Below are 11,007 nucleotides of genomic sequence, written 5' to 3'. Positions count from 1 at the left end.
GAAAATTGTGTTTTAAATAGTTATTGATTCCGAAATGACTTGAGGAAATTATGGGAACAAACTATGTGTCTCTAAAACGTCCTGTTAAAATTAAGGCTTAAAATGATAAATGGAAATTTTTAAGAAAAATCTGAGAGCGACCAATGATCGATTATGAGACAGTTTTGTTAAAGAAGAAGTTATGTTAACCTTTTGGTGTGGGAAGTGTCCAATGATTTTAATATTGAGGTGTTACCTTATGGGGACTTATGTATGGAGGATTTGTTAGATTTTGTATATAGGGAGGCAAGCGGGGGCATTATTAGAAGATTTCAATCATTTTTCGGCTTAAGGGTCGAGCTTCAAATTTGTGAGTGGCAAAATCAAACCCTTTTCTCAATATTTCAAGCGTGCATGTGTGATTTGTTGAGTTTTGTTTCTAAGATATGACAGATTTTACATGCATGGAGATACATTGCATCCAAATGCTTAAATTCATGTCTGCATGTGTAAGTTGTGTTTTCCATTTTATTGTTTGAGGTACGTTCTGAGTTAATTGCAAAGTTTACTAAATATTGCTTTTTCCATGCTTCGTTGAGCCTTATGGAGAATTGTTTGATCGTGATTGAGTGCTGGAATTTTTGGTTTCATGGGTGGAGATAGTTTGAGTTGTTGAAGGAAGTTTAGTTTGAGGGAACAACTTGAAATGTCCGAAATTCCTTTTTACTTTGAAAGTACCCGTGCAACCTATACTCTTAAGTTTTCATGTATTCTGCTTATATGATGGATTTAAGTGCATGCCCAGTTAACAAAAGAAAGAAATAGGTGTTTACAAGACAATAAAAATGGTTATCCTTTCTCTGAAAACCACATGTCAATTTGGGTGGATAATGGTTAGCACTTGTGTTATATTATATAGAATTATTGTGTTGTTGAAATTGGAAACTTACAGATCTGATTAATTGGATGGTGTGTTGAGTTATGCATGTGATGTTGAAATAATTTTCAATCTGGGTTAAACCGTCAGTTTTTGAAACATGTTTAGAAAATTTCAGTTTCACCCCTATATGTGATTTTTGAATATCATGTCATATATGTATAATTTATAAGCAGATACGTAATATACTCTTGACTTACATGTTACTTGAGATTATGCATGAGTATGTTGTGGTGCTAAAACCACCCTACGAAGTACCCATCCCCTAGAGATACAGATTTTTGGCTCTGCCCGAGCGATGCAGGATTCCGCCGGGTATGATAGTTTCAGATTTTGGCTCTACGCATGTGTATGACAGATTTTACTGGCTCTGTCTGGGTGTTGAGTGGTCCGTTAGGTATGACAGATTTTATTGGCTCTGCTTGGGCGTTGAGTGGTTCGCCAGGTATGACAGATTTTATTGGCTCTGCCTGGGCGTTGAGTGGTCCGCCAGGTATGACAGTTTCGGTGGTTCTGCCCACGCGATGATAGATCTTGCCGGGTATGACAGGTACGTCCCTCGCTTTGCCTGCATGTGGGACACCCATCAGGTGTGACAGATTTTCCCCAGGGTACTAGTTGGGTGAGAGTTTTCACATGTGATTGAGAGATGATTTGGATATGTACATATATGTATATCATCTATTTGAAAATGGGAACTTATAAATGTAAATGTTATCCGTATATGAACTGTTTCTTAGAAATGATGCTTTTAGAGAAACATGAGTATTTATTCGTTTACCATAATAGTGTTCAGAAAGAAGTCTTGCCATGAGAGATTTCAACATGTGTTATGAAAGATGACTTATATTATAAAATGTGTATACGGAAATGAAATTTTATAAGCATGAGTGTTTTTATTGTATATTGAAATCTTTTATTATATACTAACCCATTCCTCACTCACTGAGCATTTCTAGCTCACCCCTCATTTTCAAATGTTTTTCTTACCCCTCCCCCCCCTCCTCCCCCAGGGTCTAGAAGGTGATCATGTAGAGGAGTGAATTCTACTCAAGGTTGGGCCACACGACTTCATTTCACCATAGATTCTATAGTTGTATTTTGTTTTCCGCTGTAAAGTTTATGTTTCCTTCATCATGTATTTATTTCTTGTTTTGGATTATTAAAGATATGGAAAAAAAAAAAAAAATCTGATATTATACATTTCATTTTGTGAAAATTTTAATTACACTTGTTTATATGTAAATGACGTTACATTTTTATGATGTTTTATTTATAAATTAGTTTTATAGTTTTCTCACATGGCATGTTTCGATCACCCGAGTCTCATAGGTGTGTCCGGAGTCTATCGGATAAGGAGGGTCGGGACGGGTTGTGTCAGAGCGAAAGAAAAAAAAAAGGGAAAGAAGGAGAGGAACAAGATGAGATAGAAAGGAAAATAAGAAAAAAATGAGGGATACTAATGCAGGATTTCATTACAGTGAAAGATCGATAATGCCCTTTTAAAAAAATTGAAATATTAACAATACCTGTTCATCAGTTAAATTAAAAAAAAAAAATTGACAGAATCGAAATAGGGGTTTAGAATCTAATTTTTAAAATTAGCAAACATAAGGTGGGGTTTATTGAATATTTCTTCATAATTATAAAAATAGAAGATTGAAACTGCAAGAGGAGAATTGATGGATTTAAAATTCAAAGGGAATCTACATATCAAATCCTGAAAAATTCGGCCACGTGGATCATTGAAATATTCATACAAAGACACGCGGTGTAAGCCAGCACACCAGAATCCGCTCTGCTAAGACAAGGCTTTTTCCTTTTTTCCTGTAAGATCTCTGAGTATCAAAACCATCCACTTAGTTCAAAAAGTATTAAAGAAACCCCTAGAATAAATGAAAATCGTCTTTAAACAATATCGAATACCCCCTTATAAAATTACAAAAATCCCCCAATAGGGGTGTTTAATACTTTATAAAAAAAAAGGATGAGTTTAACACTAAAAAATATTATAGGGTAAAAAAACACCCGCTAAGACAAGAGTTAAAAAAGAATGAAACTAAGCCAAAGCCCAGAAGACCAGAAACAAAGACCCTTTTTTTGTTTTTCTTCCTAGTCTTCTTTGCTCCTTTCTTCCAAAAACTAACTCATAACTCGTTCTTCTCCTTCTATACACTCGATCTCTTCGTTCAGCTTCTGCCGGAATCACAATCTACAAGTCAACTACTTCTGATCGAGGTCCGTTTTGTTTGTGTTTGCTTTCCTTTTGAGTTTTTTCTAGTATTTTTGAGCTCATATGTATTGATTCAAGTCTTTTGATTTTGCTTCAAATGATATGTTTGTTTGTGTAATCTTTCCAGTTCGGTGTGGATTTAGTTGATATTTTCTTTTGTGGACTGTTAATGAATTTTGGATTTTAGGGATTCCTATGCTTCTTCTAGGGTTTTTTCGATCCTTTGAATTTCTCTTAATTTCGTTTTTGCTTCTATGAATTTAATGAATTGAGGGTTTATTTGTGTTTCTACAACCTTTTGTATTAGGTTCTATGAATTTTCATGGTAGTTAACGGATAATATTCTAATTCCGGTAAAGTTTTTGAGGTACTTAATTTTTTTAAATTAATTTAAGAAACTTGTATCATGTCACTCTTAATTCATCTGCAGGTTGATCTGATTTTAAAATCCATAACATTGATAAATTATATACTGTTTTCTTTATTGTTTCTGTTGTGTTGGTTCCATGTTTTTGACATTCATATTTATCCTCCTTGTTATGAGTCTGTGGTTGTCACATTCATATTTATCCTGAAATACTTTCCCAATATAAGAAATGATTATTGCAATATAAACTAAATGATGTTGATATGAATTTTTCTGACTTTTGTTTGGTAAATGAGGAATTGAAGGTTAAATCTTAAGATTTATGCTTAATTACTTGCCAATAATGAAGTGGCTTTGTTCTTTTCAGGTTTACTAGTGATTTGAGCTTGAAAAGTCAGATGCTGAAGAAATAAGTAGAGTTGAAGTTTTGCTTATCTGGCTAGAAAATGTTGGAGGGTGGTTCGAAATTTCCTGGAATAATAGGGCTAAACAACCATGTTAACAACTATGATGATTTGTCCCAAGGTTTTTATCACAAACTTGGCGAGGGAACCAACATGTCAATCGACAGTGTTAGTAGCTTGCAAACAAGCAATGGTGGAGGGTCTGTTGCAATGTCCATAGATAACAGCAGTGTCGGATCAAATGATTCTCATACTCGTATTCTAAACCACCAAGGATTGCGGCGGCGTGCTAATGACAACCACTCCTTTGGACATAGTGTTAATCGTCGAGGAAGGGTCACACATGCTTTGAGCGACGATGCCTTGGCTCGGGCTCTTATGGATAGCAATTCTCCCACAGAAGGGCTTGAGAATTTTGATGAGTGGACAATTGATTTAAGGAAGCTTAATATGGGTGCACCTTTTGCACAAGGTGCTTTTGGGAAACTCTATAGAGGTACTTACAGTGGGGAGGAGGTCGCAATCAAGATCTTGGAGAGGCCAGAAAATAATCCAGAAAAGGCACAGTTGATAGAGCAACAATTTCAGCAGGAAGTCATAATGCTGGCCACTCTAAAACATCCCAACATAGTGCGTTTTATCGGTGGATGCCGTAAGCCAATGGTTTGGTGCATTGTGACTGAATATGCAAAGGGAGGTTCAGTGCGACAGTTTTTAAACAAACGACAAAACCGGTCTGTGCCACTGAAGTTGGCTGTCAAGCAAGCATTAGATGTTGCAAGGGGAATGGCATATGTTCATGAGCTTGGTTTGATTCATAGAGATTTGAAGTCTGATAACCTATTGATTTTTTCTGACAAGTCAATCAAGATTGCTGATTTTGGAGTTGCTAGGATTGAGGTGCAGACCGAGGGAATGACCCCAGAAACTGGCACATATCGCTGGATGGCTCCGTAAGATCATTTGACTCCCTATCTGCTACGATTTTCTTTTCCACCCTTTTTTCTCTTCACTAACTTCCCCTTAAACTTACTGGATGCTTTCCAATCTTATTGTTGGCTGTGATAATTTTTTTTTAAATTTTTTGATTTTACTATACTTTTACTTTTTGTCTTGGCATGATTTACTGTGGGGGAATTTTAGTTCTGTTGGTGCTGATCTTTGTTAGTTGCATAGAGAGATTTTTATATCTAACTTACTTGGATATTGGATTAATATCTTTTTCAGTGGTTTCTTCTTGATATTACTAGTGATTATGTTACTTAAAGGAAAAAGCAGATAAATTATTTATAGCATATCTCATGTTTCCTCATAATTTCTCTTTTAACTTAAATGTCATTGTGAACTTGAGTCTATCAACATGTATAATCTCTGGGATGTTGGGCCATTGGCTCTGCTTATTTGTTGATTTCTTGGACATTTCTGTGGCATGACAGGGCAGTGTTAGATAAAGTTTGCCATCTGTACTTTAGAAATACTTGGAGCATTCTAAATGGGAGGGGCATAGAAACTCTTCGCCGCAGTTTATTTCTGTTTGCTGGACCTTGGAGATGTCGTAATGTACTAATGAGAGAACGGGGTTTTTAGTTTCTCATATTTATTAACTTCGTATTCTTGGTTAGATAACCTCATTCATGTGTGTATGTGTTTATAGAATGTATCATGTTGGCAGCCTGTCTGATGAAAATTAATTTCATAAGTGATAATCAAATTTCTTGTTTGTTTGGAGCTATAGCTTCCATGTGAGGTCCAATGTCTTCATATTTCTTGGATTGCCTCGAGGGGGTATATAACTTGGTTAATTGTGCTCGCTCAATTTAATAAATTGGGGTACCTATGTATGAGGATGCAGTGAGGAAAATGGTTTTTCACCCTTTTCTTTTCATGATTGTGCAAGAGGAATGTTTGTGTGGGCCTTTTTTATCTTTTTTTCTTTTTGGGCTTTTGGGTAATTTGGTTTAGGTTTAGGTTTAGGTTTAGGTTTGAACAGAGTAAAAGCTGTTTGTATTATTCGGTTTTGGTTTTTATGTGCACTAATTGCAAGACTTGAGTGAAACCGGTTATACTTATATACCATTAATCATGATAACATATAAGGGGATGAAATTAAGAAACATAGATATTTTATCATTATACATTATCATGTTAGTTTTCTGTTTTAATATTGGCAGGAATTGAACCAATGTTTTTGCCATAGGCTTCAGTTTATTAACTCATACAGTATAACCATTTGTTAAAAGCCAAGTCATACCAACCCCTTTACGGATCCTTTTTCTTGCAAATTGGATGAGTTTGGGTTGTGCTATTATTTATGTTCCCACATTGAGGCTGGTTCTAATTGTGACTTACATGAAGTTAGTTGACCCTAGATGATGTGTTCTTAAAGTGTGTCATATAGCTAAATGAAGAATGTATCTGTATTAGTTTCATCTGCACCTAGATATCTATTATCTTAGCCTTTGCTGTTACTATTATGATGTAAATAGAAAATATCAAATGCACTAATATATAATTTGATTTAAACATTTATCAATTTTAGAAGAACACTTAATGCACAAATCTTCAAATTAGCTGTACGGAGATTAGGATGGGTGAAGGTCTAGTGTGTTATTTTTCGTTTGGGTTGTTTCACTTAATGCTCTAGTGTGATTGCTTCATCTTGTTACACAATGCACCCGCTATGTCAAATATTAAACAACATTTGGCATTTAAGCTGATCCAAAGTAGGCATAAAATTTTTGACGATGATTAAATGATAAATCATTCCTGATTATAGAGCTGCTATTACTAAAACTGCACGTCTTATTAATTTCCCTGAGGACATTGTGTCTCTTGTGTGAAGAACGTACTTCTACTAATAAGTTTAGTCAATCTTTGGGCAATAACTTTTGTTTATGGGTATTGATTGGGGTTTTTACTAGGTTTTTAATTCAAATATTACCGATTTATAACCGAATATTTCGTAAAAAATTTCAAAAAGTTTAGAAAAACTGCTAGTTTTTTCTTTTCATTTATTAGTTGTGTTTAGATTATGTGTCAGATTTAAGCTTTGAGCTAATAGAGGCCAAAAAATGTTACTCTTAAGGCATCTCTTGCTAGATTTGCAAAATGGATCTCAAATTTTGGCTGATTCTAACTGATTGGAGCATGTTTAAGCTCATAATTCATTTTGGTCAAGAGCAAAACACGTGTTAAAGGTATGGGTCCAAGGATTGACCAGAACTATCCTGGTGCCAAAAATATGTTTGGTCAAATGAAAAGGGACTTTTAACGCTATAAAACGTATTTTTGGGAAATACCTAGAGCCATAAATAAAATTCACATGGCTGGTCAATCATCGAGATGTGTTTATTAACAAATTAGTAAGTTCCTTTAAACAATGGGCTAAAACTAAGAGGCAAAAAAGAAAAAAAAAGAAAAAAAAAAAAAGCAGACTACGTAATGATCATGATTTCTATATTAGAAAACCATTGGCGTGCAATCTGGAATTATGTCTCAATCAAATTCTGCTTGACTTCTGGCCTATTTTTGTTAACTAGGTGTGGGAGTTATGTTGCATACTACACATGTACTCACCTTTTTCTTATTTTTCTCCATCTCCCAGTCTCTCGTGACCTTGGTTGATGGATTTTTTTTTTGTTTTAGGGAGGTAGAATGGTGCTGAGAAACATGTCCTTATGTATATGAGTGAAGGTTTTTGTATTTAGCTCAAGTTTTATTCATATAGAGAAATTCGTAGTTTATTGGGGGTCATCACAATTACCTTTCGCCTCAATTGATGCTCCCACAGGGCTCCAAAGGTTAGGTTCTCGCTGAAGTTGCCCTTCATCGACGGTTTTAAGCTGTCTTTCCAATGCCTCCTCTTGTGCGCGTAGTTGAGTGTCTGGCTTGCCTTTGACCATCCTTGAAATGTCAGGAAACAAACATATATTTTTTTTGCCGACTATGAATTATATACTCTGCAGCTGCATTCTGTGATTATAGATTGGCTAAAATTTATGTTATTGAGTTTTTCTTTTCCATTACTTCTAACTACACTCGTAGATTATCCAAAAACTGTCCTGACATTCAATGTACTTACTGGTACATGTGTGGAAGTAACGCTTAATCTTCTAAAAATTAAGAAAGCATTTTAAGATTTGAATATCAAAGGTGTCAAAAATGTATATGGGAGTATACCAAAGTAGTGGTATTTGACTTGCCAAGACTTTATTTGCTCGGTAAATTATGAAGTGTGTTTGTCTGCTCACCTTTTGACTTGGTGCAAGAAAAACCATGCTTAAAATAGTATATTTCAATGATCACAATTTCATTTCAACTCATTTACCCCAAGATTTTTTATTGTTTCAACTCCCTTTTTTTTTCCAAATTCTAGTCACTTGGAGCTAGATAAGGGAAGTTGATGGCTGATATCTCTCCATATGGAATTATCTGTATCGTCAACCATAGGCTGCTATCTGATGGTTATGACTCATACTCTTCTATTGTGTCATATAACTTGTTAATCATGTTTTGAGGATTATTATGAAATTTAATGCATTGGACACGTTACATGCATTTTAAATAGAATTTGGCTCGACTCTGAAGCACATTCATTGCATAGAAATTGGCTTTTATTGCTTTGTATTTTTTATCACTTGTGGTCATTCTTACCCTTGTATTGCATAGTTGTTATTCATTGAAGTGGTAGAGTGAAAATAAATTGTTTGCTCATCATATCCTTTTGGAGTGGTTATTGCATGAAAGAAAACATTTCTGTTGATGATATTGTAAGAAATGTTGATTTAAATGCTCACTTATTTTGCTCTATAACATCAGTGTGCTGTTAGCTTGATTGCTTCATTTCTTCTGTAGGGTTCGTTTATCTTTATCCGATTCATAATTTGTACTTGTGAATTTTGACTTATTTATTACATTACTAAAAGAATGCAGTCAAGGGTGAGGTCTTGGGCTGAATCATGTATTAATTACTGTTAAAAGTTGAATTTGTTCCACATCGCCCTAATAGTGGACTGTTATGGTGTATATAAATGATTGGGTTCTCTCCTCCCTTGAGCTAGCTTTTGGGAGTGAGTTCTACCCAAGCCCACTTTATCATGGTATCAAAGCCACGTTTGTTTCTCTCTCCTCTTTGGTTGGGGCGATGATGGGTTTGGATCCCGGCCTTGCACGCCGAGCGTGAGGAAGGGTGTTAGTAGTTGAATTTGTCCCACGGCGCCCTAATAGTAGACTGTTTTGGTGTATATAAGTGATTGGGCTCCCTCCTCCCTTGAGCTAGCTTTTGGGAGTGAGTTCTACCCAAACTCACTTTATCAATTACTGATGGGTCAGTTAAATCCTGCAAGGATTTATGAATGTTATATGTTAGGTAGAAAACATCACCATGTTGTTTCATAATATAATACATAGTTATACTCTTGCACCACTGCATATTATGCACGTGTCTTGTTCTATGTTTTGCTAATTTGTTGACTGAAAGCAAAGTATGTGCTTTAATATACCGAGTTAGTATTTTTCTTATTTCTTTGAATTCAATTTTTCAATGTGGGCTACTTGAGTGCAATAATTATTCTGTCTCTGCAGGGAAATGATCCAGCACAGGCCGTACACTCAGAAAGTTGATGTGTATAGCTTCGGGATTGTTCTCTGGGAACTTGTCACTGGATTGCTCCCTTTCCAGAACATGACAGCAGTGCAGGCAGCATTTGCAGTTGTCAACAAGGGTGCACGTCCGATCATTTCCAATGATTGCTTGCCTGTTCTTGGTGAGATAATGACCCGTTGCTGGGATGCCAACCCTGATGTCCGGCCTCCATTCTCGGAAGTGGTCAGAATGCTTGAGAATGCGGAGACTGAGATCATGACAACTGTGCGCAAGGCTCGTTTTAGGTGTTGTATGACACAACCAATGACAGCAGACTGATGTGGAAATATGTAAATTAAAAAAGTGACAAGAAAACAATGAAAAGAAGAGAAGGGAAAGGGAGCAAGAGGCAGGAAAAGATGATAATATCTTACCCTTGTGTATTTATCAGGTTTAATTTGTTTGTTAAGATAGAAAAAACGACGAGAAAGCTATGATAAGAAGTGTTATGGTTTCAGGGTTTTCAATTTAATGGATTGATGTTGCTAAATTAATATTTGATGTTTGTATGTATACATGTCCTTACTAAGTTTTACTTGCAGCTTCTTTACATTTGCTTCCTAACAAACGGAGAGGTTGGTGTGCATCTGTGATTTTTGCTCTATTCCTAATCCTAAGATAAAGGTTTCTTTCTTCTTTAGTAATTGATTACTTGGATATGTTTGATGAGATTGAAAACTAGGAGGAAGCGAAGGATGAAAAGGGTTAAATTTGATGTTTTCCTTTCCATTAGCAATAAAAGAAAAGTTAACGAATCTATTGAAGAATATTATCTGAGTATTGGCCTTCTTAATATAGAAGAATTCGAGGGATAATGATTATTTCCCCCCAAAGTTTTTCTAAATGACAATTCTAAGGGTGAAGATGGAGTTGTTCTGCCTTTCATTTCTGGTAACTAATGTCAAAACTCGAAAGTTCATTATGTCAGAAGTGTATTATCAAGTAATATTTTGTAAAAGGTTTCTAAAAGTTGGATTTTGTAGCTTATACTTTTAGTAGTTTAAATAAGAAATGATATTTTAAATTAAATTAAAAAATCAGGAAAAGTGGTCGACAAAGCCTGCACCTAGTGACAATGATTTATAAAATGGCGTCCGTGACATGTTGTTTGGCCGCAATCAGGTCGAAAAAGGCAATGGAATCTCTTTGCTTTTTGCAAAGTGAATTTGTAATATTAATGTTATTATATATAGAAAGTTTATCACAAAGCATATCACATGATATTAAAATCCACATAATTTAATATCATATTAATATTATATAAGTCTTTATATCACGTGACACTCATATGATGTATCACTCCATTTTATACAAACTCTCTTTATATAAATAACTTTATCCTTTGTTATGAGTTACGAGGCTATTACTATTACGTAGATTAAGAGTAATGCTACATGTATAAAGAAATTTTACAAAGATTTATGTACAAAGTGATGTAGCAAG

The 11,007-nt window shown here is 35.0% G+C and overlaps 1 protein-coding gene across 2 annotated transcripts; it reads left to right on the top strand.

The window, feature by feature from the left end:
• The first annotated feature begins 2,979 nt into the window (after positions 1 to 2,979).
• LOC116119405 (serine/threonine-protein kinase STY13-like) lies at positions 2,980 to 10,157 on the top strand. Of its 2 annotated transcripts, none has more exons than XM_031405344.1 (3): positions 2,980 to 3,154; positions 3,884 to 4,873; positions 9,504 to 10,157. In XM_031405344.1, the coding sequence occupies exons 2-3, from the start codon at positions 3,963 to 3,965 to the stop codon at positions 9,841 to 9,843; spliced, it is 1,251 nt and encodes a 416-aa protein (XP_031261204.1). In that variant the 5' UTR covers positions 2,980 to 3,154; positions 3,884 to 3,962; the 3' UTR covers positions 9,844 to 10,157. The 2 variants fall into 2 exon arrangements, with proteins under 2 accessions (XP_031261204.1, XP_031261205.1); XM_031405345.1 differs by lacking the exon at positions 9,504 to 10,157 and adding an exon at positions 5,357 to 5,856.
• Positions 10,158 to 11,007: the final 850 nt, after the last annotated feature.

Source organism: Pistacia vera, unplaced genomic scaffold, assembly GCF_008641045.1.
Source record: "Pistacia vera cultivar Batoury unplaced genomic scaffold, PisVer_v2 Contig89, whole genome shotgun sequence".
Taxonomy (NCBI): Eukaryota; Viridiplantae; Streptophyta; class Magnoliopsida; order Sapindales; family Anacardiaceae; genus Pistacia; species Pistacia vera.
Note: the sequence above shows the minus strand (reverse complement) of the source record. Positions and strands in the feature narration are given on the sequence as shown.